General features: G+C 42.5%; 2 protein-coding genes across 5 annotated transcripts in view; one reads left to right on the forward strand and one right to left on the reverse strand.

Moving 5' to 3' along the window:
* Positions 1 to 244: 244 nt before the first annotated feature.
* MCFD2 (multiple coagulation factor deficiency 2, ER cargo receptor complex subunit) lies at positions 245 to 8,104 on the reverse strand. 2 transcript variants are annotated; one of them, XM_036379597.1, is made up of 5 exons: positions 7,975 to 8,104; positions 7,071 to 7,222; positions 6,229 to 6,388; positions 5,046 to 5,179; positions 245 to 643 (listed from the first exon to the last, which is right to left on the reverse strand). In XM_036379597.1, exons 1-4 carry the CDS (start codon positions 8,044 to 8,046, stop codon positions 5,048 to 5,050), a joined length of 516 nt encoding a protein of 171 aa, XP_036235490.1. In that variant the 5' UTR covers positions 8,047 to 8,104; the 3' UTR covers positions 245 to 643; positions 5,046 to 5,047. The 2 variants fall into 2 exon arrangements, with proteins under 2 accessions (XP_036235490.1, XP_036235489.1); XM_036379596.2 differs by lacking the exon at positions 245 to 643 and having other exon boundaries at positions 2,944 to 5,179.
* Positions 8,105 to 9,702: 1,598 nt separating this feature from the next.
* The window catches only part of TTC7A (tetratricopeptide repeat domain 7A), a 189,361-nt gene continuing 171,945 nt past the window's right edge, over positions 9,703 to 27,118 (forward strand). Inside the window, exons 1-3 of one of the 3 annotated variants that reach the window (XM_036379594.1) lie at positions 9,703 to 9,877; positions 12,400 to 12,563; positions 14,073 to 14,241. In XM_036379594.1, the coding sequence (XP_036235487.1) occupies positions 9,718 to 9,877; positions 12,400 to 12,563; positions 14,073 to 14,241 (493 nt within the window). In that variant the 5' untranslated portion in view covers positions 9,703 to 9,717. Of the gene's footprint in view, positions 9,878 to 12,399; positions 12,564 to 14,072; positions 14,242 to 14,963; positions 15,018 to 27,118 lie in introns of those variants that run through there. The other 2 variants (XM_036379593.1, XM_036379595.2) reach the window with 2 other exon arrangements.

Genomic DNA, 27,118 nt, shown 5'->3' on the forward strand with positions numbered 1-27,118 from the left:
AAACTTACATGTAATGGGGGAGAGGAGGAAAAAAGGCAATAAACTTCACCTTAAGCAGAAATGGCTGATCAGACCATACTGGACCTCTGCCTTGTAAGAACAGTGACAAAAGCTCTTATGACTAATGCAAAAGCAGTAAAACTTCAGGTGCTACTAAAACCTTCCAATATTCTTTAACATTGGTTGAGACCACTGTAGACACATCATGGCTCCTGTCACATGTAAACAAGAGATGGTCAAGAAGTCAGACCAAGCTTGATGTTTATATTAGAAAGCCTTCTTATTACACAAATATTTTTACTGACAAAATTACGAGAGATCCTTTACTATCACTTCATTTGGATTCCGTAAATAATGAAATAATTACCAGTAACCAGTCCCATCTGTAGTCAACTTTTATGACAATAAAAGTTAAAAACCAATAAAACTTATAAACCAATAAAAATGCAGGCATCATGCAGTCAATGTGGTGGTGTAAGATAGAGCAGCAAGCTGTGCCTGTAGTCAGAGTAGTGGTGATGCTTTAGGGAAAGGCAGGTTGTTGATCTCTGTTCCATACTGCAGGGAACTGATGTGCAGTGTCCATACGCTATCTAGTGGCTCTGTCGATTATGACATTGCCCCTGAATTACTCTTCTTTCACCTGTGAATTGCAGGATTAAAAAATACTTTAGACAAAACTGGAATTTGTGAGTCTGTAACCATTCCCTAATGAATCTAAGACATTTTGAGGTCATAAGTGATTAATGAAGAAAACAAAAAAGGTCATAAAGCTTGTGTGAATGTGCAGGCAAAACTCTTGATGGGAGGGCTTCTAGGGGTGTCAGTCCTGTCATAGACAGAAGCCTGACAAGCACTAGTCAAGCTGCTAAAATCTTTCTCTTTTCTGTACAGACTTTGTTCTAGACTTACTACTAAAAAACCCAGTCAGTTTAGGAGTACTTCAAGAAAAAGTTTATGTATCTTCTTTAGTTGCTAGATTCTGCAATATTTTGTGAGGTAAAAGCAGATAATCCAAACATTTTAATCTGAGCACATAATAGATAGTAACGCAATGCTAGATGTGTTCTCTCCAATGGGGAATGCTAATCTTTATCCCTTGAGATCATGGACTAGGAAGACGTGAAGATCACACACAACAGCATTCTCCTGATCTTCTGTTTCTGCCAGGGTATGTGATTGATCTTCAGCAAAACACATAGCCCTTCTGTTTTGTTATTTACCTGTGAAATGGAGATTGAACTGTTCTATGGAAGCTAGAACTGCTTTATAGATGAGTACTACTGTTGTAAAGGCCCTATTTTCTATAGCTTATATATATGAATCACAAAATACTGTATTTATATACAGCCTGTGCCAGCACATTTAGGGGTATTATCTGAGCTACAACTAGCACTCAAATCAGTTATATTTGAAAAAAAAAAGAAGTCTGATTCACCATCACTCTCAGCATTTTTGCACTTTTCTACTTAATAATTGAGAAAGCTCCCAAGACAGCTCTTAAAACACTTATCTTTACTTTTACTAATTACATATGTGTATTTATTTTAGGAGGCTGAGTAAAGACATGACAATGCAGATTTCAGTTTGGGTAACTTTTCTTGAACTGTTCTTTATAGGAAAGCAGAAATTTTATTTTGTTCTTCACACATATCAAAGGTGCCAATTTTGTTTTCCCCTTTCAGTAAATAATTTTTCTATTTATACTTCTGAACCCTTAAAACAAATTTAAAATAGCTGGCAAATAATGTTCATATTACCAGCATTTATGATTTCCAATATGAAGCTTCTATGGTGTATGTTTTTTGCCACATACAATAATAGCAGTTAATAAATATTCACATGAATACAACAGAAGTACATAAATGGACTTACAGGTGGTTGCATGTGATGAGAAAACCCTGTGTAAGATTCATGCCCTTTCATCTCAAATAAACCCAAAACTCAGAGCCTTAAGTATTGTGCTAATTTTGGCTGGCAAAGAATTAATTTTCTTCACACTGGCTAGTATGGAGCTGTGGTTTGGATTTGTGCTGAAAATAGAGTTGGTAACACAGGGATTTTTCATTATTGCTGAGCAGAGCTTGCACAGATCTTTTTTTCTGCCTCTCATCCCACCACACCAGTGAGAGGTGCACAAGGAGCTGAGAGAGGACAGAGCCAGGATAGCTGACCCCCAATGACCAAAGGGATGTTCCTGAGCACATGGCATCATGCTCAGCATATAAAGCTAAGGGGGATGAAGGAAGAGAAGGCGGGGTCTGTTTGGAGTGATGGATTTGTCTTCCCAAGCAAACATTATATGTGATGGAGCCTTGCTCTCCTGACAATCACCTCCCATGGACAGGAGTGAAGAAATTCCCTATTTTGTTTTGCTTGCACTCAGGGCTTTTGCTTTAAACTATCTTCATTTCAACCCTCAAATTTTCTCACTTTTGCCCTTCTGATTCTCTGCCATCAGATCAGGGGGAGTGAGCAGCTCTGTGGTCCCTTCCTGCCAGCTGGGGTTAAACCACAAGAGCAATAAGCATATAAGAGTTGACAGGGCTACAGGCAACCTGCTTTAAGTGCTCAAGCTGAGCAGCTTAACCTCTTCTGCCCTCTGAGCCACTAGCATTTCCTACACTTTCTTCCAATTCAACATTTGCTCCAGAGAGAGCCTCAGAAGAGATTAAAAAAAAACAAACAACCAAAAAACGTGAAAAAACCCTCTAACTGTAACTGAAAGAATTTTCTTTTAAGATGACTGTGAGTAAGAGAGACAAGCTTAAAAACACATCAGCAAATGAGGTGCATTTCTTACTAGCACTTCCAGCCTTGTGTATCCTATCAGCATGCACAAACCCCAGCTTAATTTTATTGTTTGTACAACCAGCACAAATCTGGCCACAAAGGTTTCAAAATAAGTAGTTAGTACAAGAAAAAAAAATCCAACACTCAGGCTTCATTGCACAAACATTTAAAGAGAGGAAATAATTTCTTTTACAATGTGTTTCTCCTGTATAAGAATAATTTTGTATAGAAAATAGCTCTTTATACATTTTACAGAAATAGGCTAACATTTAGATTCTTTATTAATGAAAAATCATTGAATGCAATTTAAGATTTCAATTATGTTTCAGTCACCAAACATCAATAACACAGCAATACATCACAGCTCTAATATTCTTAAACTGCTTGACTTGTCACGTATTGAGTCAAGACAGTGAAAACATTCCTAGAGCCATGATAATTTGAAAACACTCAAGTAGCTTGAAACTGTTAAATTATGAAATACTTCCTGAAAGTAATACCATAATTTAAGTGTCAAGGAATATGAACTTAAACCTTAACAAGGCAGCATTACTTGCTCATTCCTGCTGGCTAATACTGCAAAACCCAAAATGAACAAAAGCTTTAATATTAAAACTGGTTTACTGTTAATGTGACCTTCAAAACACTCCTGAAGGATAAGATGTTATCCAGAAGCTGGACAAGCTTGAGAAGTGGGCCCACAGGAATCTCATGAGGTTTAACAAGACCAAGTACAAGTTGCTGCACCTGGATGGAGCAGCCCTGGTATCAACACAGGCTGGGGGATGAATGGATTAAGAGCAGCCCCAGGGAGAAGGACCTGGGGGTGCCGCTGGGTGAGAGGCTGGACATGAGCTGGAAATGTGCACTCACAGCCCAGAAAGCCAGACCTGTCCTGGGCTGCAGCCAGAGCAGTGTGGGCAGCAGGGCCAGGGAGGGGATTCTGCCCCTCTGCTCTGCTGAGACCCACCTGGAACCCTGCATCCAGCTCTGGGGGCCCAGCACAGGAGAGACATGGACCTGCTGGAGAGAGTCCAGAGGAGGCCACCAAGATCCTCAGAGGGCTGGAGCACCTCTCCTGTGAGGAAAGGCTGAGAGAATTGGAATTGTTCAGTCTGGAAAAGAAAAGGCTTTTCTTTTCTTAACTGGATGGCTGCAGTAAAGTCAGGGGTGACTTAACTGCAGCCATCCAGTACCTGAAGGGAGCCCACAAAAAAGATGGAGTGGGACTCTTTACAAGAATATGTAGTGACAAAGGCTAGGTTTAGATTAGATGTTAGGAAGAAATTCTTTACTGTGTGGGTGGAAAGGCACCGGAACAGGCTGCACAGAGAAGTTGTAGATGCCCTAACCCTAGAGAGGGAACACCTGAGCAACGTGGTCTAGTGGAAATGTGTCCCTGACCGTGGCAGGGGTGTTGGAACTGAATGATCTGTAAGGTCCCTTCCAACCAAGGCCATTCTATGGTTCAAAACCAGATAGCAGAAGCTATTCTAGTAAATGCTAAACAGCATTAACACAACATGTAATAAAAATACTTCAATTTTCTTTAAAAAATGGAAGGTAGATAAAAAAACCCCAGTAAATTAAGATATAAAAAGTAAATTTGTAGAGGACAAAAAATTGAAAAACACATGTATATATATCTTTATATGTAATGGTATGCTAGGAAGTACATATATTTAAAAATACTCAATTTATTCAAAGGCTGTTTAAGTTCATATGGTGTCATGTGGAACTCAAACATAACTCACACTCAAATGCTTTCCCTCTACAACTGCTGTTTCAAGCACCTGTACTTATCTACAGATTTTCTTGTAAATTAGAGAGAAGGTAAAGGCATTTCCCCTTGGAATAGAACTATATGCAGTAATCATTTCTTGCTTTCTAGGTATAATTTTAAATAGAAGATGTTAGCAAATAAGAACTATAAAACCCAATGACTGAAAACCTGAAATTTAGATGCTAATGACTCTATTTAGTATTCATACAGAGCTACTTAGGAGTTTGCCAGCTGTATCCTGTGTGAGTACTGTTGGCACTTCCATGCTTCACGATTCAAATGTGTATTATGTTTAGTCAAACATGGCTCTCACTCCAAGTTAGCAAAACTCTTGACTCATACAACTTTCAAATAAATTTAGGTGGAACTGGTACACCTCTACTTCTCACAGCACAGGGGTTGATACATGACAGTAATGAATCACATTATACTGGTTCACATTTTCATGTGGTTAGGAGGAGAAACAAACCCTTATTCCAGTGATTTTGCAAATTCTGCATAGTCAATGTATCCGTCATTGTTCTTGTCATCATCTCTCAAGACATCATCAATTAGACTAATCAGCTCTTCTTCCTTCATTGCTTGGGTATGTTCACCACCTTCCTACAAAAACAAAACCACAGTGAACAGTTTAGCAGTCACTCTCATCTAGTAGCATGTGTGACAGATTACTGACAACTAATTTTTTACAAAGCTGCTCATGTTTGGTGCCTAATTTGGCACTAAGTTTTATGTAATCATTTATAATAATGTAAGCAAATTTCATCAGATGGAAGGTTTGAAGTCAAAGTTCTTGGATTCAGAACAAGCATTCTGCAGTCAACATTCTTGGTCAGAAGTTCCAAAAGCTGAATACCACAATGTATAATGATGGGCAATCATCTAATAAATGTATTCTTAATTAGGAACTTGATGTAGTATAGACACTGTAGTTTCTATACACTACAGAAACACCTTAGAGTAACACAGAAGTGAAAAAATTCAGCACTGTAGCTTAAAGTCAGTAAAATACTTAGTAACACTCCTTATGGGAACACAAAGAGGTGCCTTTGCACAAGAAACAGCCACTCATATTCTGTTCTTGGCTCACTATTTTTTGCCACAGGTTATTAGCAGGAAGTTATGCTATTCTGAATTGTAACTTCCAGAAGGTCAATATGAGATAATGTGTTTATATTGTGTTCCTAATGACTGGAAAGAGAAATTGAGTGTAGGAAGAGGCAGACCATAGCAGGTTCTTCTAATACAAATTTTGTGCAAGAGGTTTTTTATAGTTTGTGTATACACAGCAGTAACACCCTGAAGCTGAAAAGAGTGTTGTATCACGATATTTCTACAAATTCTCGTGCCTCATTTTGGATGATTTCCCTTTCTGCCATCCCTACCTGCCAAAGTAAGCCCTCTGTAAAATGATTTTCACTCTGGAGCCCTTCCTGATTCTAGAGTTTACACCAAAATGGAAAATTCCTAAAAACTGCAATATGACATGAAAAATAGTGATCATTTATAAATTCAACCAGAACTATCAAGAGAAAAATACTCTCATGTTCAGGAAAAACTGTAACTGCACTGAGGATGTGTTGCAACTGCTCTGCTGCTTGTAGAGTCAGAACTGTTTCCAAGCACATATGCCCTTACAAAACTACACCAACCTCTTTGTGGACATGTGAGATAGCAGTAGCAAGTTCTAACCCATCTAGCAAATTATTGCCATCATAATCATGCATTTTGAAGTAATGGAGCTGCAACTCTTGTGGAGACATCTCAGATTCTGGTTTCTCGATAACACCTTCCAGGTGTTCCATGATGTGTCTAAGAAAAATAAAACCCACAACATTTCCATCAGTTAATATTTAATGCTCTGTTTACAGCAAATTTAGTCTTTGATCAAATATTGTAGGTATAAAAGCACCCTGGACAACTAAAAGCTGCAGTCTGATATCAAGATAAAGGGGACACAAAGGCTGTTTGTTAGAGGGGCCTTAGAGGCCTCTAATGCCTTAGATAACTATTTCTATTTCTTCTGGCCTACTTAAGGCTATCAAAACAACTGAAGCAGAGCCCAAAATCTCTTTTTGGCTGTCTTCCAAGCACAGGAATTGGAGGAAGATCTTTCCCAGTCAACCATGAAGTGTTCTAAGAAGTTTTATTTGCTGCTAGAACTGCTCTGCATTTAAGAAGAAGCAAATGAGAAAATAAATTCTATCTGTTAGGAATATGATTTTGTCTAAAGTATGCTGATATGGGTAAGCAGGATTTCTGTAAGAAATATTTTATAGCATAAGTTGGGCTAAAGGCTCCAGAGAGAGCCTTTCTAGGTCTCGTATCTCTACAAATTTATCAAGCAAGCATGTCTCATATCTGGCTTTAGCTAATCGTACAACATTCTGAGAAAACAGGGTGCTCTAGGCTTAAGTCCAACTCGCATAACACTTTAGAGATAAGAAAATAATTAAGAAGTAAAGTTTACACTTTTAGAACATGGAAAACGTACTCTTTATCTTGTACCAAATTCTTATCAAGGCGAATATTTGGATGTTGACTCTCTCCTGCGTGTTCCTCAGCTAGGGCAGAGATGAAGAATGCAGCCATAGCAAAGCAGAACAGCAAATGTGTTCTAAACATCCTTTGGGGCATTGTGATCTCCTGTAAAAAGGAAAACGCCCCCCAGAAAAACAGATGAAAAATGTGAAAATATGATCTACTTTCAGCGGATTTAGACAGTGCTAAACAACCCCATTAAGTTTCAGAATAGGAAAACTTGTTGCATTGGAAACTCTTGGCAAGCAGAGAACCAGAGAGTTCCAATTAGGAGTTTTTATGAGGGACCCTATTTTACAGAATTATGCAGTAATTTTCAGATATTTTTTTTTCCTCGTAGCTAATGTGCACACCTTAGCCATGCCTGAGTGTTCATATACCTTCCAGACAAACAAGCAACCATGCCCTCTGCCTCAGGCAGACAGACCTGCCCCACAGCTATGGGAGCAAAGGTCGCTCACGGCATGGAAGCGGCTCCATCTAATGAGCAGCTCTGTTAGGTTGGATTCCCTGAGGGGCGCACAGCTGGGAAGCCGTCACGCAGCCGGGCATGTGCGCACTTCACGGGCAGGTGACAGGGCACGCAGCTTCACAGGGGCCGGCCGCGCTCCCGAGGGCAGCCACGGCGCGGGCCGGCGGCTTCCACTCGCGTTCTTCTCCCGGCCCCAGCTGCAGCTACCCCCGGCTGCACCAGCCCGGCGCTGCCCACCCACCAGGCTCCCAGCCCCGGCTGGATCCCCGAGAAAGCGCCTCCGCAGCGGGATGGGGCTGGGCCCGCCGCCCAGGCCCCAGCACCTCCATTCCAGCAGCGGCTGTCGGGGCGGGCGGAGAGGCCCCGCCGCCGCCACACTACGTACCCTCGGGCGGGTCTCCGCCGTGCCGCGGGCTCCGGGCTGGGCGCGGGCTGGACACCATTCCCGGGACACCATCCCGGGATCACCCCTGACCCAGCACTGCCCCGCCCGCTCCACCGCCCATTGGCCGCTCCGCTCTGCCCCGCCCCGCGGGCGACGTCATCGCTCCCGGAGCTCCACGTGGAGCCCTCGCGGCGGCGCAGGTGCGGTGAGGCCGCGCCCACCGCGGGGCGGGGCGGGGCCCGGCCCAGCCCAGCCCAGCCCAGCCCAGGTGCGTGATCAGCCGTCCGTGAACCAGCAGCGTGTCCTGCGGGGCTTTAGGAAGAGCACTGCCAGCAGGTCGGGGAGGTGATCCTGCCCCTCTACTCAGCCCTGGTGAGGCACATCTGGAGTGCTGTGTCCAGTTCTGGGCTCCTCAGTACAAGAGACACGTAGATCTCCTGAGTGGGTCCAGTGGAGGGTAACAAAGATGATTAAGGGACTAGAACATCTCTCTTACCAGGGAAGGCTGAGGGAGTTGGGCCTGCTCAGCTTCGAGAAGAGACAACTGAGAGGGGAGCTCATCACTGTATACAAACTTTGTACACAAGTTTATATATACCTATATATAGTGTACACAAGGGGGGGGGGGGGGGCAAGAGGATAAAGACAGGCTCTACTCAGTGGTGCTGAGGAAAATGAGAAGAAGCAATAGGCAGAAACTAATGCACAGAAAATTCAACCTGAACATGACCAAGAACAACTTTGCTGTGTGGGTGACTGAGCACAGGAGCAGATTGTCCAGAGACATTGTGGAGTCTCCATCAATGAAGATATTCAGAAACTGCCTAGACACCATCGTGTGCCATGTGCTCTAGGATGACCCTGCTTGAGTAGGGGAGCTTAGACCAGATAACCCACTTGCAACCTGGCCCATTCTGGGCACTGTGGGCTCTCCACAACCCCGGCCTTTGATGCAGAGAGTTCCTTCCCAGAGGATGCATTGGAGGGGTCCCACTGGTGATACCCTGGGCAGAACCTAGGACTGCAATGGTGGAGGTGGTGGCACTGAGGGCCAGCACGCGTCCCACTCCTAGGGCAGTCCCTGGCTGCCTCGGCTCTGGGTGCTTCCCTCCTACCCCATCCATGAAGGACCACCATGGTTCCTGCCCTACTGCTCGAGTAGGAACTGCCGTACCCTCTCCCCAGTGCCCACTGCTGACCGTGCTCTGTGCTTCCCCTCACACCACGGGTCCCGCTGTTTCCATACTCGACACCTACAAACCACAGCTTCGCCCTCTCGAGGTCACAGCCCTCGAGCAAACCCGGGCCCGGGGCGGCTTTTGGCCTGTTCCTCACGCATCGCCCGCGGGTCTCGTGCGGAGGCTGCTGCTGGAGGGGGCCGGTGGCCGTGGGGATCAACCGGTGGAGAGCCCCGGGCTTCGGGTGACTTCTGAGGGCGGCGGTGGGGGAACGGCACTCCCGGCCGGTCTCGCCCAGGAAGGGAACGAGGGGCCACACCCGCGGTGCCGGGACAGCGGCCGCTGGTGCAGGACGCGGCTCCGTGCCCGGGAGTCAGGCGAGAGGCGTCAGGGAGTGGCGGCCATGGCGGATACCCCGTCCCCGACCGCAGCCCTCGGGCAGGACGTCCCGGCCGCGCCCGACCCCCAGCACCTGGCGGATTCACAGCCCCGGCCGCCGAGCTCGGGAGGCGCCGCCGGGGACTCCCCGCGGGCCGGGGCGGGGCGGGTCTCTCCCGGCGCTAAGATGGCGGCCAAGGCCTCGCACTCGCACGTGAAGCTGGAGGCGGAGATCGAGCGGTGCCGGGCGGAGGGGCACTGGGGGCGGCTCCGCCACCTCGCACAGCAGCTGCTGCCGCCGCGGCCCCCGCGCAAGGCGAAGGCGGCGAGGGGCGCGCAGGACGCGGGTAAGCGGCGGCGGGGGGCGGGCGGGGCGGCCGCCGGTACCGACCCGCCCGGGCGTGGGGCGGTGGCGGGGCCGGCTGCTCGCTCCCTGCCGCCGCCCGGTCTCGGCAGCCCCGCGCCGGTGGGCTGGCGTCGGCGGGAGCTGCGGCCGCCTCGGCTTGCGGGGCGTCGTTTGCCGTCCCGTGCCGGCATCCCGGCTCCGCAGCGCTCGGGAAGGAGGGATGCCTGGGAGAGGCGGCGGGAGCTCAGGAAGCGGCGCTCGGAAGGATCACTCTGCGCTTCCTTTCCGTGTCAGCGCTGCCGAGCCCGCGGGGCAGCGAGGGGCGGCTGCCGAGCGCTCGGGATCAGCGCCGGACGCAGGTGGCGGCTGCCGGTTCCGAGCCCGCCCCGGGTGCCGCCGACGCGTTTGGGCTGCGGCCGGGCCGCCCCGCTTGGAAAGGTTCAAATCAGCTTCTCGATACGTGCCATGCTGCTTCCCTCTTGCCCCCTGCCCAGCGATCTTCTTGGGTGGGTGCCCTTCTGTTACCTCTTTCTGTTTCCGAGGGGCACTGCCTTACTGAAAGGCTTTCACATGTAAAGCAGGTTTCGTAAATAGCAAGTATATTAGTATTTTTTTCCCCTGTTACAACACACTGATTTGCTGCCTTTTTTTTTTTAATAAAATCTTTTGTAACGAGGGAGGCAGCATAACTCAGTCTGAGGTCAGCAAGCAAGTTGTGAACAGGACCTGATTCTACCCGCGGTAGTGGTACAAAGGTTTCTGCCACTGAAGTCAGAAGAGCTGCCTCTGGGAATGAACCCCTTCTTTAGGGGATCGTGACCAGAATATGGCCCTAGCGTTGAAGCTTTTTGGGGTGCCTTAGACTTCACAATGGGAGCCATGATGGGGGAGATGTTGGTAGCTTAATACATGTTTATTTTTGAGGCTTTCCTAGTGTTTACATGATACAGGTTGAACCCTGTGCTGAGAATCATACAGCCAACCTTTGAACTTTAGTCAGGTTTCAGCTGTGTTTTCCCAGGTGCAGAGATCACCATGAGCTTTGGGGGCATTAGTAGTTGAAGAGTTCACAGTAGTTTCTTCCCTTGTAATTAAGAGGTATAACAACAGTATGATTGCTGTAAAAACATGATTTGTTAATTTGCTGCCATGTCATCATAACTTGGTAGTTACAAAAGAGTAATGCTTTGTTACTGCTATGGAACCTCTGTCAGCAGGTTTTGTGCTTCTAAAAATGATTGTGTGCTTGGATGGGATTTTTATAACAGTAGTATTTGCATTGTGAGGTTGTGTATATTTATTTCTTAATTGTCTATGATCTTACCTAATTCCTTAAGTTTGATTAAGGGATTAATGACTACCTGAAAGCACTTTGGTATGTAGAAATGACTGCATGCAAGTTCGGGGGGGAATATACTTGAACTCTTACACTTCTCTTTTTATGTACCTGTACTTTGTTTAGTTGCAGACCTGCAAACAAGAGCTATGATTAGAATTTGGTATGTAGCTGAACACTTAGGCCACAACAACAAAAAAGTCTAAACCACCACACAGTTATTATATGGTGTATAGGTAGAAAGTGGGCATAAGGTGTCTCCTGGACTGAAAATACAAAAATAGATACACTACTGTGTATCTATCATTCTCAAATTTATTCTCAAATTTCAGACTTTGAAACATGGAATATATATGAAATGTAGGGCTGGGCTTTTTGGTATTCAAAGATTTCCTTACCTGGCTTGACCCACTAGTCTGCTGATGGAGGTGCTGTTGTTATGAATGAAGGAACTGCAGAAATGGGCCTGTCATGTGAGAACTCTGAGTACTCTGGCTGATTAAACTTTTTTTTTAGCATGATTGCCACATTCCATGATGCTTCATGCTGTATCCACTGCTGCTACCTGTGTTTGAGTGTCTCTTCTGTGGAACTGTGAACAGGGATGGATTTTAATGTAGAAAGAGTTTTACATGGCATTTTAATTATAGCAGGGGGTCAGTCCTTGTGTCTCTTTAGTAATAGATGTGTAGAATCTATATAATTTATCTTTTAATTTTTTTTCTGTATACTTTATTGAAAATTGTTAAAGGTTTTGATGCAGTTGCTGCTATCACTTCTCTGTAGTCTTAAACATTCATATCATGCTAGTACCTTTGTAAATAAAAAGCATCCTTTGAAATGTTTGCAGACTTTTTGTTCTTATGCTTTTGAAAGTGAGTTTTGTGATGAAAATTCTTAACTATTACATTAGTGACAATGTAAGAAGGAATGGTGCTGCCAAAATTAAGGGATTAAGGAGGGAAAATCTTCAAGTTACAACAGTGTTGTTTCATTTTTCCATACAAAACGTACTGTTTCCACTAGATAAAAGTTAATGGAACTTTTTTTTTGTCAATGAGTTCTTCCTTATCCCCTCATTTGAGTTTATTGTCTGTCCCAAACGTGTGTTGTTTTGTTTTTGTAATTCTGTTTATCATCAGTATAGCAGTAAGCAATGTTTCTTATTGGTTGGTGTGTGCTTTCAGAGGACCATGGGAGTTTGCTGCTTGCAGAGGCTCTGCTGGAGGAATGTTTGAAAGAAAATTTTGCCAAACTGAAAGACTCCATTCCACTGTCAGAGAAGAGTGAGCCCAAACTGAGTGAAGCTAAACAGTATCTGACCAATATCTTAAGCAGAGGGAAACTAAGAGTAAGTGGGCTCTATCATCATAATTCCTGCCAACTGGATACTTGTTTGCTATGATTATTAGTCTGATACAAGGTGTAGGTGTTGCCTGCTCATGTCCATGGATATACAGTGCTGTATTGTAGGTGATACTGAGAGACTGGTAATTCCCCTAGGCAGGGTTTTATGTTGCGAGACTTGCTTTTCCATATGCAAAGAAATTATGTGCTACAAGGACATATCCTCTTTATTCTTTTTTTTTTTAATTGGAAGGAAGCAGGATAAATACTTAAATTGCTCTCGAGTGCTGGGTTGTGGCACATAAGGGTGCTGTCAGGCCAGCACAGTAGAGTGACCTCCTGCTGCTCCAGATCTGAGGGAAGTTTGCACAACTGGTAGCTCCTGATTGGAGAAAAATGTGACACAAGCTGCTGTCAGGAACTTAGGGTTGTGTTGGGAGGACTGCAGCCTTGCACTGCCTTTGGAGTCTATTAGCGAAGTAATGCTTTTATTTTGTTTTATGATCTGGATGTGTGGCCAGTAGCTGCTTGTCTGCTCAGTTGCAGAGCTTCAGGAGGGTTTTAATACTCTGCTTTGATGGTTGCTGCTGCATTGGTGTCCTTTGACACACAGTTGCATAACTGTGTTTAGATGTAAGTGAATTACAACAGTCTGCTCTAGACTCCTATTACTTTTGGGCTGAAATTGCCAGGCTAGTTTACTTAAGTTGGAAATGTATATTATACTTTCACCATGTTAATTTCCAATGAGCAAGATGGAGAGAGTAAGGGGGGGGGGAATCTGTCCAACCCTCTTTATAGTTTAACCCCATTAACAATCAGAACTACTGAATTCTTCCAGTTCCTTGTGTTTAGTTTGGCTGCATGAATTGGCATTACTGTTTCTTAGCTAGTGGTGACTTAGCTACTGATGCAGTATTGACCCTGTGTTGATTGCATGTATTAAAAAATGGATATGAAGGCTTAGGAACCTTTTCATGATTTCCAGAGGGCCTGAACAGATGTGTTTTACTGAGGTTCTGTTACATTTGTTTTCAGTCCTTAAACAAAATGAATCTTAGAAATAGCAGGTGTGCCTTCTGTTTTTTCACTGTTGTATGAAAATTCTTTGATGACTACAGAAAATTTGTGAATTTTCTGACTCTTTATTTAAATATACAGAGGCAAGGGGAGCATTTATCTAAAAAGTGATGTTTACTGCCCAGTTTAAATGCAGGGGGTTTTCTTAGTGTGTGTAGGTAATTCTGACAGTGCCAGCATTTTATGTGCTCTTTGTGGCTGGTGAATCGATAGAGCAGGTCAGCTGAGACCAAAAAGTTGGCTTACAAACTGTATTTCAAATCTGAGCTCCAAAGTGGTTGCCTGACCTTCATTGGCTCCTGCTCTCATGAGGTTAGCCTTTGCAGTTGTGAGAGGAAAGCATTCTGAACCTACCTAATTTGCTGTGGAACTTCATTCTTCCGATCTGGTGTTTCACTCTGCGAACACTTTTTCTCTCTCTCCTCCATTTCAGCCGAAGTACATGACAGAAGCTATGCTGATCCTAGGAAAGCTGCATTATGTGGAGGGATGCTACAGAGATGCCATCAGCATGTATGCAAAAGCAGGAATTGATGACCTTTCAACCAAAGAGGAACCTCTGTACATGCTGCGTTTGATAACAGAAGCCTTTGTTATTAAAGGTAAAGGACCACGTGTGTATATTTGAAATATGCTGGTTTTAGGTTGAAGCTATTTCTCCAAGTGGTTTGGTTGGAGCAGGATTAGGGCAAAGATGTACGTGGTAGAAGATCCTACATGGTATGGTCTGTGTAGTTTCAGTTATGGAGTCTTAGTCCATGGTTTTTAAACTTGGCTGGCTTGTAAAGAAAAGCTTGAAATTGGAAATCTTGTGGTAACTCTTGGCTGTAAGTCAGCGACATGCTTGAACTTGTGTGTCCATTTTGGGAAAATCTAAATCAAGAATCAAGCTCTTGGCTGAATTGGGACCTATGCTTTGGGTTAGAAAGAGTTCATCTACTTGTACATTTCAGTGATTTCTGTGAATTTAACAACAACAATGTCTCCAAGTTTTAAACTTTGGACTAACAGAATATGTGCTTTCAAAGCAGGTAGTATATTTTTGCAATGCATGTCACACAGTATCAGATCTTATGTACAAACAGGAATCTCTCCTCCCCCTTGTAACTCTGTAGACATTGCACTGTTTGAGAGATTCTAATTAAAACTACCTCTGTGGGTAGTGAAATTGCATTTCCTTTTTGAGTGGGGGAAAGACCCTTGTCAGTTTTTGACTTGGGTGGAGAAAAAGATCAGTAATCTTCTCCTTCATTTGCTTTCGGTTCCTTTATAAATGTTGCTCAAGTACTGCTACCTATCTACTGCTTTCTACTCTTTTCAGCATGTCCACCAGCTAATTAGGTGAATGAGAACTCTGATGATCAGATACCTTCAACTGGTATGTAAAAGAGTGAAACCAAATCAACCCAAAATACTGTTTGACTGGGCTGCTAGTATTACTGATAATAATTTGAGTCATTCTGCTTTTTTTGAATCCCTATTTGTGCTGCTTTGCTTGCTTTGATTTTTGTTTCCTGTGGTACTGATCAAATCTGCTTCATTAATGAGCTTTTGTGGAGCAGGACTAATTTACTTGTGCCTCACACTGACACTTGCATGGCTCAGAGGAGCGGGTACTTGCCAGTACATTCTCAGCAGTGTATTTGAGAGCAACTCCTGGTGCACTCCAGAGTGTGAAGGAGATGCACTGTCCTTATTGGGAACCAGGTATGACCCTTGGTGAGGTGTGAGTGTAATGATAATGTGTGTGTGGAAACTGATGGAATAACCCTGTTGTTATAAGACCCTTTCTATTGTGTTGACTACTAACTTTTATCTGAAGATGTTGGAGGCATTTGCCTCAGAGTGTCAGGCAATGTTTTTTGGTGTCTTTCCCCGTGTGGTTTAACGTGGAATGTAAATACTGTGTTGCCGTGTAAACCATATGGAGTCTCTGTCATTGCAGAGAAACCTCTGTGCTGTTATGGTTGCACAGTCTTTATACTCCATGATGATTATTCTCATATTAGCTAAGATATCAAGAGTGTAGTAAATCACTCAGTGTTCTACCAAAGTTGGTGACATAAAGCAGTCCAGCAGAGTGGATCTTGTCCAGCTGAGTTTGGAGAAGGCACTCGCTGCTAGGATCACTGTTCCCTTATGCTATGTTCCCTCAGCCACTCTTAGGTTAGCACTTTGTGCAGGTAGCTATGGCAATAGCAGTGTAGATTTAAATTTTCATTTTAAAACGTGAGTCCAGGCTGCTTCTGCAGGGCAAGTAACAATATGGAGTTGAATTATTTAAAGTTTATTGATACTTTATGCCACAGATTTTTCTTATTCCCCTTTTTAATTTGGTTTCTCTCCAGAAATTATGTTCATTCATACTAGATTACTGTCTTTGGTTGAACTACTGGTTGTTTATGCAATCTGAAGCCTTGAATGTTGCTGGTAGTAAAATTTTTGCAGGGCCATTTAGGCTAATATCCAAAAAAGCCACAGTCCTGTCCATTTCAAGGCAGGAGTTAGGTTCCTCAGACAATTTCTTGTTCACATTTTCAGAAAGGGGAGAAAGCTGTTGGTTTACTAGAATACCCCTGTTCATCCAGCATTAGTTAAAAGCAGCAGCACTTTGTATTACCTCATAGCATGAAATTGCAACTGCCTCAGTTTTGTGTAGGTAATACTGCTGAGTAATACCTGTATGCAGAATGGCAGCATAGGTTCTCAAGCACTCAGGATTAGGCTGGAAAGGTCATGGAACAAAGAACAGTCATATAAAAGGCTTATTTTTTCTAATGTTAACACCTATCCTTTTAATGTTGGGAATTAACAAAAATGTAACAAGAAACGTGGGGTACAGTGGGAGGACTTGCACAGATAAAACCAATTGTAGAAATCCAGCAAAAGCAAGTTTCCTTCCTTAGAGCAACTTCTAACCTCTGCAACACTGAAGGTGGATGTTGAACTGAATCTCTGGAGGCCTACAGCATGTAGTGGGCATATGATGGTAAGAGGCAGTATTGATTTGTACCCTTATGTTTGGATTGAAGAAGTTGAGCAGGGAAAAGATTTCTTGCTTGCCTTCTCACTGAACTTCCACACAAGGCAAGTTTCAAGAAGTAAACTTCAAGTTCTTTATCAGTATGAGGGCCTGTGCAATTGACAAGTCACAGGAGAAGTGGGAAAGAGCAAGATTCTCCAGTGTCTCATCTGACTGCTGCTTCCTGTTCTGTTTCTAAATCCCTGCATTGTGAGGAGGCAAGTTTTGTGGGCGCTGTGAGTGGAGCTCTGACAATTGTTTGATTTTTTCATTATGACTAATTTTAACCTCTCTGGTTAGTTAATAGGTGGTTGGTTTGTACTTGTCTCCTTCCTTCCCATCCTCCATGAAGTCAATCCCTCCTTAAAATTTTACTTCTGCTCAGCTCATATTACTGGTGGTAATCTCTGATGCAAGCAGCTCTGTGTTGCATAAAACAGTATTGAGTAAGCAAACTTTTCTTCTAATTCAGTTGGGATATACTGTGGCTTTGTTACCCGGTGGTGTCCATTTGAAATAGCAAGCAAAAAAGACTTCAGAACAAACTGTGTAGCTGTTAGAGCCCACTGGTTTCCCTCTGTTTGTGCTTGCTGCAGAAACTCTGCAGATATCTCTCCCTTTGAAAGGAGTAAATCTTCCTGGTACTAGGTTAGGCTACGTCCTAACCCCTACAAAGCACTGTGTAGCTCTAGCCAGGGCTTCAGCATACCTGAGCTCCAAGAAGGAAGCTTCTGTGATGTGGCAATGTTTGCTGTGCTGCTGAGAGCAGGAGAGCTGCTTCACCTGAGGCAGGCTATTGCCATCCTGGGTGGTGGAGAGTCAGGCAGGGCTCATGTGTTGTGTGGGTCCTGTTTTGTAATGACTGAGAGGGGCTTTAGCTACTGCTCAGGGATGTGTCAGAGCTGCTGCAGTTAGCCCTGTGCTGAGGGGCTCCCTGTGTCTGTCAGGCCAGGCACTGGACTTCTTCCACCTGAGTGGGGTAGCCTGGAGAAAGCTACCTGTCTGTATTTGTGCAGCAATGCCATAGGATTGCACATGGTATCTAGTTTCTAAATGGATTTCTAGGGAGTTCAAGCTTTAGAAGTCCCACTGCCTGTTTTTCTCCCTTTCTGCCAGTCCATCCTGTAATTTTTGTAATTTAGTCATTTTTGTGTTATTGGCCATTTGGCATCTCAGGGTGGGTTTAATTTGTGCAGTTTCAGTCGGAACTCTCTGTAGAGTCAGAAGTTGGCTGTTTTGGGGTGATTCATCACTTCTTCAAATGGCATCTGACACAGTTGATGTGAATGGTGGTGTACATAGAGCCTCTTCTCTGGTGGCTGTGAGAGAAGACTGCAGACCAAATCGAGATTTATTCCTTGTAATTTTGTTTCTAAGTGTTTTTGTTCTTTAGCTTAAGGGTTTTTTTAACTTTAGAAAAGACATTCATTTTATCAAAAGGCTGCAATGTGAGCTTGTCTTTTTAGATCTTTGGAAAAGTGTGGAAGAGAACAATGTGATACTGTGCCTGTAAGGAGCCTTGGTGTAGTCTGCATTTTATTGTAACAAATCCAGCCACAAGTCATATCTACAAGGAAATGAGACTCTGTTAGTGGTTCAGAGCTATTTGTATTTTATCCTTGGACCCATTTTAGTCATTTAAACATGCTTAAGATCTGTGGTGTGACACATTTGAGAAACCAAAGATAAAATCTTGAAACAAACCTTGCTGGATTGAGCCACTGAGCTTTAGAGCTCTGCTAAGATCTGTGAGTGATATTTTTCAAAGTAAAACCTCAAAGCTACCACGTAGGGGTTTTTCCTGAGTTTGATAATGATAAACAGACTGGAACCTGCTTCCAGCATCCTGAGTTCAGCACATCTTGTTTTGGATTATTTTTTGTTCGGTCTTAGAATAAATTGCTGAGTTTATGTGTGTTCCTGTTTCTCTTGTGGTTGTATCTTTTAAGAATTCAGTGGTAATGAGGTCTGTATACTTTGAATTATATTGTTCTGCTTTCTGCCCATGTGAAATGATTGTCTTGGGTTTCCAGTACTGGAAGTGGTTGTTTGGAGATTCTGGTGGTGTTCTGAAAGGAGAATGGTGATATCACACAGAGATAAACAGAAAACCTGACCTTTTACTCAGCAGGTTTGAAAACTGTTTGCTTGGTTTTAATCATGGTTTTAAATTGACCAAGTGAAGCCTCAAAATTTGAATAAATTGTTTTAAACTTCTTAGTCATTCTTCTCTTAATTAGTTTCTCATTTTGTTGGCTTGTACTACTGTTAGAAACAGTAGGTTTGCATACAGTAAATGCAAGCTTGGTATTAAAGTTGTTCACTCTAGCTAATCAGAGGATCTATCACGCACTTGTTTATATACTTAATTGGAGTCATTAATTTTGACATTTGCTTGTGTGTCATCCATTTTTCTAATATGCTTTTCTACATGATGAATAATTTCCTAGGTGAGATTTGTATTGAGTTGCTAATTTTTGGTTTGAAAATGAGAATAAAATGTAGAGTTAAAGACAGCTTTATTGCAAAGCTATGTTCTGGTAAATCTACTTTTCCCTCCTCTCTAAAGAATTTGGTTAAGATCTTCAGTTTACTAAATGAATTTATTTAACTCAGTGTTTCTGATAAGCTGATAAATTTCTTGTCATGTGTACATTTTTAAAAATTCAGAGATTAAAATGGGAAAAATAAGCTTTCCTGTTTGGTTTTATTTCATTCATTGTTGGTTACTTGAACTAAATAATATAGAGAATTGAAAGGAGGAAGGTAAGGTTTGTGGATTTGGGGTTTTAAATTTTTTTTTTGTTTTTGTTTGTTTGGTTGTTTTGGTTTTTTTTTTTTTTTTTTTTTTGTGCTCTTCACAAGAGAATACCTCTATTTTAAAGACTATTCCAGTACTTCATCAAACTCTTATTTCAGATCCTAAGCTACTAACTTCTAGTTCAGTTTTTTACTAAATGCTACCGATCCAATGGTGCAAAGATTTATTCCACTCAAGTAACATTAATGGGTTATTGTGTGTTATCTTCTTAACTTATGCAGCCTTACTTTTAATTAGAGTTTCCTGTTAGCTTCTCTGGAATGATATTTTTGTCCACTTAGTTTTTGGTAAGTGAGATCATAGTATCAAAACTGTGGAGGGTTCTGGAATACAGACTGTGTGGAATGATTTTGAGTACCAGTAGTTGGAACAATTTCAAGTGTAGATCAGTTGAGTTCAGAAACATCATATAGTTTGTAGTAATTTAATTCATAAGCTTATTTTAAAAATGAGTTTACACTTCTAGCTTCTTTTTCCCAAAAGCATTTTTAATTCAGGTAATGTTTTATAAACCTCTTAGTGGACAGTACCTGTACTTTCTGAGTCTGTCCCTCATTTCAGAAGGTATAGCACTTTTCAGGATGTCTTCTTTTTGCAGACAGTGTTTGGAATACTGTTCCACTTCTTGTATGCCAAAAACCCCCTCCCAGTGGTTGTACATACTCTTGTGCTTGAGATTTTTACTACAGGATAATTTTTAGGAGCTTTTGAAGTGCCTTAAGAAAGATTTGTTGTAATACCTAAAAAGAGATGGTGTGTGTGTATATCTTACTAAGTAAGAAAATACCTTGTCTAGTCCACTGAGACAAGTGCAGAAAATGGATTAATGGAAGGTTGAAGACATTTTTTCCATGTTCAACTAAGTAGTTTGCCTTACATTCTCTCTAGGCATTAATGGAGAAAAGTAAAAGCAATTTCTCACGTCAAGATAAAAATGATCCATTTCTGTATTGTTGTTTAGGAGCTACATGGCTACAAGGAAAGTACTCAAATTTGTGAGTGGTAAAAGCAGAGGGAACTCAGATCTTCGCCTCCTTGCAGCACAGCTGGCCCCACCCTCCCCAGAAGCTGAGTTTTCATCCTGCCTGCATTGCTGTTCCTGTCTGACCTGAGGGCAGTGTGCTGTGATGTACCCCTTTAGCAGAAATGGGCAGCAGGTTGTAAGGTACAGGGGAAAAATCCTGAGCCTGAATTTCCTCCCTGTCTCTGTCCATTAATTTCAGTGTCAAGTGTTGTGTTGCTTAGGCACCTGGTGACGTTATGGCATGTGTGCCATAGGCTTGTACTTGAAAGTCTAAATCTTCTATACTTTAATAATCCCATTTAAACCAGAAGGGTTGTTACCTTGATGTGTTCTGACTTCCCAGGGGTCCCAATCACTACTGCCTGGAACCTGCCCACCTTGGAAGTGATGATGCTGACTGAGGTACTTGAGTTCATTGAAGTGTTGGGAAGGGTATCTAGACCCTTCCTAAGGACAGCACCACTGTTTTTCATTGGCTTTAGGGAAGTTTGTTGATCATGAAGAGCCAGCATTATACTGGGCACAAAGCTGAGATGAGAAGAGCATAGGTTTGGGTGATAGTTCAGGGGAAAGTTACCTAAAACTTTGATTTCACTTTTTCATACACAGATGTAGCTTTTCAGTGATAATGGGCTTCATGAGGATGATGAACACTTGCCAGTATGCAGCTGTTAACCTACATGCTCCTTTTAAGATGATATATTTGCTTGCAGTTCTCTCTGTTACTTTACTGCTGTTTCCTGAACTAGCAGCTCCTTGGTGAGGTTACTGTTGTCAGTAATTTCAGCTGCTGATGTGACTAATAGAACTTAGTGGGACACAGTAGAAGAGTAGAATTTGTGTTGGGTTTTTTGTTTTGGGGTAGGTTTTTTGGTGGGTTTTTTGTGGGTGTTTTTTTTTTTGTGTGTATGTATGGGTTGGTTTTTTTTTTTTGTTTTTTTGTATGTGTTGTTTTGTTTGTTTTTGTTGTTTTTTAAAGGGTCTGGCAAGGGCAGGGCATGAATTCCTTTGTTGGAATCCTCTCATGACTACAAAAGATTGCGATTTGTCTCTCTGAGAACTGAGATCTGTGGGAGATGGGTTCCTTTAAACAGAGCCTAAATAATAAAATTAGTTTCTTTGCCTGGCCATTAGAAAAATTGAGTCCCAGCCAAAAGGATGTATGATACAACAGGACATTATAATTTAAATAAGACATTTTGTTGGCAGAACTTGTTTTTACTTTTGCTTGGCAAAAGATGCATCTTTTAAATGTTAATCCACATCAGAGGGAAAGAGAAATACTTTTTTCTATACCTGGTATGCACCTCAAAGTGCTGGCTTTCACAGTTCTGACAGCAAGACAGGAAGCATGCTGTTAATTCATGCTGGCATCACAGTAGCTGTCTGATAGGCAAAAGCTCCACTTTGTAGATGTTGATGTCTTGATAAAAGGACCTAGTGTTAGTATGTTTTATTTGGGGTTTCAGAAAACCATTTTTAGGAGTCTGGAGTCGCCCTTATATTGTGACAATGCCTTTGAACCTATTGAGTGTTGGTGAATTGTGTGCCTTTGTGCCACTGCTTTCCTGCTTAGATGTGAAAGAGCTGCCAAGCCCAGCCTTGGTGTTCTTGATGCACTTAGGCTTTTCTAAGCCTTTGATGCACAAAGGCTTTTCCTTTGTGCTGCATGAGCTTTTCTCTGCTGTTGGATCTGATGGCTTACTGTTCCAGAGGTAGTTTGCACCTCTAGCACAGTCAGCTATGCACAAATGCAGCATGGATGTTACGTCAGACTTTTGAGGAGTTAGATGCAGGCCACTAAATGCAGATTACTGAAATTTGGGAAGTGAAAAAAGGGAATAGCTTCTGGTTCCTTTTGTTAATGTGACTTGGTTTCTACAGTGGTAAAGTTTAGTTATTCTACTCCCTTCCCTACACACAGTTGACGATGGTGATTGCACGCATGCATAAAATCTTCTCCACCTTCAGCACTATGACTTAGTTCTCTAAAGCTGTGGGGTTAGCAGCATCAGGAGGTGGAAGAGTATTTGCCCATGCTTTTCTGAGGAAATGGAGCAATGTTTATAGGGTTAAATGAAACAACATGCTACACTTACTTTCACTTGAAGAGAATGAATACAAATACTCACAGATGGCCAGAGCTAGAGGTAGCTTTTAGATGGCTGTGTTGTGTAGCATGATATGTGTCCAGTGGCTAGGGAAGATTTCCATGTGGTGGTTTGCCCTGGAGTAAGCTTCAAATGTCTGACTGTCTTTCATATGACCAGGCAACAAGCCTGTTAGTCCTTGCAGGCTCTGTCCATTCTAGGAACTTTAAGTAGAATTGTGTTGAGTGCTTGATACAAATCAGCATAGTAAAATACAAATTTCCCTTCCTTTCTCTCCCTTCTGCTCCCCAAATACACATAGAATCATTAGACTGGAAAAGACCTGTGCAACCATTAATCAAGCACTGCCAAATCCAGTAATAAATCATGTCCCAACTATGTCTACACATCTTTGAAATACTTCCAGAGATGGTGACTCCTGGGCAGCCTGTTCCAGTGCCTGACTGCTCTTTCAGTGAATAAATTTTTCCTGATAGCCTATTGAGACCTGTCCTGGTGCAACTTGAGGCCATTTTCTCTTGTCCTGTTACTTGGTACGTACTTGCAGAAGAGAGTGACCCCCATCTTGTTGTACCCTTCTTTCAGGTAATTGTAGAGAGGTTCCTTTTCTGCAGCCTAAGCACCCCCAGCTCCCTCAGCTGCTCCTCATAGCTCTTGTACTCCAGACCCTTCACCCACGCTGTTGCCCTTCTCTCGACATGCTCCAGCACCTCAGGGTCTTTCTTGTACCTTTCTTGTACCTCACTGGTGCCAGAAAAATTGAAAACAGGATTCTAGGGCTAGTCTGATTCAGTGACTCTGCAGCTAGAAGAGAACTTTCTTGCTGGTGATGCTGCTTAACTGCAGTGCAGATGAATTCAAGCTGAATAAATTCCAGTAGCTGGTCATCAGTGGCATCTCCTCTCCCTTGTGCCCCTTCAACTTAGCATTTTTTCTCTTCTGCTTCTTCCTGTTGTAGTTAGACCAGGGAAAAAGAGTAATTTCTGCAGTATGCCATTACAGTTTATAGATGTGGATGGTGTTGACAAAGTCTTTAGATGTGGGGCTGTAAGAGACTGCTGATCACCCTGTGTTTGCTGTGCTTCAGAGCATTGCTCTCTAGATGTATCTTGATGTCACAGAATGGAGGTGGCCTCTTATACCTGAACAATCAATATGTTATAGCAGTGGTCCCCAAAGTGGTGCTTGTGCCCCAGGGGTTGAGCAAGATAATCTACTGTGGTGCAGAAGAAGAGTACTATAACTTATATTTATTTTTTTCTTTAAAAATCCACCAGCAAAAAAAAAAAACATCTCACGTTGAAATAAATCTTTAGTACTTTATTGAAAGTGGTTTCCTGACTTAGTCTGTATGTCAGAGAGTCTTGTGTCCTGTACAGCCTACAAAAGTGTCTTACAAAACAGGATGTTTCACACTGCAGAAGGGCATCCTCACTATTTAATTCACTTACATATGTTGCAGCTCACTTGTGCCTACTTAAGTGGATTTATGTAGTATATTGTCTAGTTTTAATTAAACTAATCCTTATGAAAGAGATATGTAGCTTAAAGATTCTCTTAGAAACCTGTGGGTTTCAGGTAATACTAGAAATAGGAGCACAAGTGAATGGTAAGAATGTCAGAGCTTACATTATTAGCACGAGCTCTTCAGTCGGGTAAAAGCAGTGACAGTTGCATTGGATCTAATCAATGAAGTCTAATGACACTCAATTAAGTACTTTCATTTTTAGAAGCCTCTCTTGAGCTTTCTTATGTAAAAGCAAAATATGAAAAAAGTATACCATTGGGGAAACACTTGTTCTTCCTGCTGTGGAAAAATGGCTGAAGTAATGTGAAAATAACCTATATGGCAGCAAACTAAAATGCTTTCCTTTCAAAGAGACACAGAAGACATTGCTGAAGACTTGAAAAAATAGTTATTGAAGAAATTGGGCAGTGTGGGAGGCTTGGTATGTAGTAGCAAGGATTATGTGTGTTTCTAGCATATCTCATCTTAAGGAAGTTGCCACATTCTGGTTCAATAATGAAATACATTAAGAGCTGCTTAGGAGCACAGTTTGGCCCAGAAATGCACAAAGTGCTCTAGGATGGTGTGAATGAGGTTGACTTTATAAACACAAGCCTTAAATAGAATCTAGTTTGTAATGAGATGGGGAATGACCATGAAAATCTGTACACACTGCAACTCAGTGGTTATTTCATGGCAAAATGGTTAAAATAGTTGTCAAACTTAAAGGTGAATTACTGCCTTTTTACTTTTTCAAAAAGTCAAGTGTTCTGGATTTGCAGGGCTTTTCTCTGCTGACAGGTAGCTGTCAGTAGCATGTTATCTAGAAGGTATTTTTTAAAAAATAAATATATAATAGTTTGTGAAGCAATGTCTTTATATAGCTATATGTGTATCTTGAGTATGCATGCTCAATTTTTTTTTTTCTTAATATGGTCAAGGAATTTTGGAGACCACCGTATTATAGGTTAAAGCAAGGATTAAAAGACATGCCATGGAGGTTAAGAACAGCCAGCTGAGCAGGTCTGGATATGCTCCAAAGAATTAGTGTCAGTGGATTAAAGTTGCTGATTTCTGCTATGCATAGGGTATGTGGTGTGATGCAGAGCCTGTGCAGTATTGACTGGGGGCAGGGCACTGAGGTTGCATCTCAGGGGAGTGCTTGCTGCCTTCTGGCTTCACAGCCGCTTGATCAAAAAGCTGTCCTAATTTTAGCAATAAACTTGAGCTGTAATTACAGGTCTAACCAGATAGAGTTCTTGCTCTGAAAATAATTGGAGTAACATTGTTAGCATTGGTTTATTGCATCTCGTAGGCAAGTGGGGAGAAGGAGGTCTTGAGTTGTGCATTGAGCAGCCTTCACAGGTTGCTTAAATTTTAAGCTTCATTCCCAGCTTATAGTTAGGTCTTCAGATAATTGTACATGGGGTTACTGGAATTTTCTGCCTTTTTACCTTTAAGACTTTTACATGAAAGATACTTCAAGATTGTAACAGTTTGCCAGAAATGTACAATAATCCTGAATAATAGGAAGCAGCAATTGAAGAAGTATGCAGCTTTCTTGAACAGCAAAACTTGTCTCTTTGTCCCCACCTTTCATGGGCTGCAGTATGAATCAATGTGTTCAAAATCAAGGGCTTCTAGGCCTTTCTTCCCCCTCTTCTATTTCCACTGCAAATAAGTCCTGCTGAAAAAAATCATGGCTTAGTTGCTGGGGAGAAAAGTGTCTAGACTAGGTTGTGAATTATTTAAACTGCTGTGGATTGTGGCAGAAATAATGCATGGTGCTGGGTCTTGCCTGTGTCTAACTAATCCCAACTGCTGCTTCTTGGGGTTTGGGCTGTTTTGCTTTCCAAGACTCTGTAATGGAATAGGTTAGTTGAGGACTGTGCTCTTAAGTTCAAACCTTAGCTGGCAGGGCAAACAGGTTGTAATACCCTCTCTAGAGTGGTGTGGCTGTGCCTTTGAATTTTGTCTCTGAAAAGTGTTTGGTATTCTGATGAATGTTGATTAGTCAGCATGCACGTGGATATGTTTGAAGTCTTAAAAATAGTCTTGTTTCAATGCTAATTAATTTCCTAGAGCCACATTTCTGAGCTAGCCTGAAGGCCACGTGGTAGAAGTGAAGTGCATCCTCTGCTTGGGGACATTGACCCAGAATGACCTGGCATTCTCCAGGATGGTAATGTGCACACAACCAGTTTCCTTGCTGTTGCCATGCAATATCATCATGCATGGCTTACCTCAAGACAAATGACTTACCTTCCTGTACATAGAGTAAAACTATTGCACTTATCTTAGCATCACACTGTCTTCTGGAGAGGCTGGCCTGTCTGTGTGGCCCAGGGGCACAGACAGTGGAACCTTGCTCTGCAGACTGGGGCTGGTGCTGTTGGCAGGGCTGTAAGTTCCACACTAAGATGTCTTTTGCTTCAGGTTGCCATAGGTGTGTTTAACACGTAGCACTGGGATGCAACACATGAGTTTGGGTTCATGCTCTTCATGCTGTTGCTTTTCTTTGATCTCTTCTTCAGCTTGCCAGGTAGCCCTGATGCTCCTGGGCCATGGGATTTTAGCAGCTGCAGGCTAGCACTGATGGTGAAAGTGATGACTGTGAATTCTGGCACCTATTCCCTGGTTGTCTAAATTCATCCAAGTATAGGAAGCTTGAAATCTGTGTAAAAAGGAAAGGATTGGTACATTGTTAGTACTTAGAAGGAGGAGTGCTGCTGTTTGGTGAGCTAGTTTATGAACCATAGAAATGTAAAGCCACCGTAGTCTCCTCCCTAGTCCATGTGCAGTCTCCATCTGTGCACTGAGGCTTTCAAGACCAAGCTGGGTAACGCCCTGAGCTGACCCTTCTTTGTGTAGCAAGTCAGACCATGTACCTTCAAGGATTCTTTCCAGCATGACTTTTCATCCCATTTATGTTGCTGAGACTCTGATATCACATGTCCATGTGCACATAGATGTTCCAGTTCTGGTAATAATATC

Source organism: Molothrus ater, chromosome 3, assembly GCF_012460135.2.
Source record: "Molothrus ater isolate BHLD 08-10-18 breed brown headed cowbird chromosome 3, BPBGC_Mater_1.1, whole genome shotgun sequence".
NCBI lineage: Eukaryota > Metazoa > Chordata > Aves > Passeriformes > Icteridae > Molothrus > Molothrus ater.

What these genes read in the sequence shown, in the direction of transcription:
- MCFD2 (XM_036379597.1), bottom strand. Translation starts at nt 8,046, where the DNA reads ATGGTGTCCCGGGAATGGTGTCCAGCCCGCGCCCAGCCCGGAGCCCGC. An exon ending in CGGCGGAGACCCGCCCGAGG is followed by an intron (nt 7,223 to 7,974) that starts GTACGTAGTGTG and finishes TCCTTTTTACAG; the next exon opens with GAGATCACAATGCCCCAAAG. An exon ending in AATTTGGTACAAGATAAAGA is followed by an intron (nt 6,389 to 7,070) that starts GTACGTTTTCCA and finishes TATTTTTCTTAG; the next exon opens with ACACATCATGGAACACCTGG.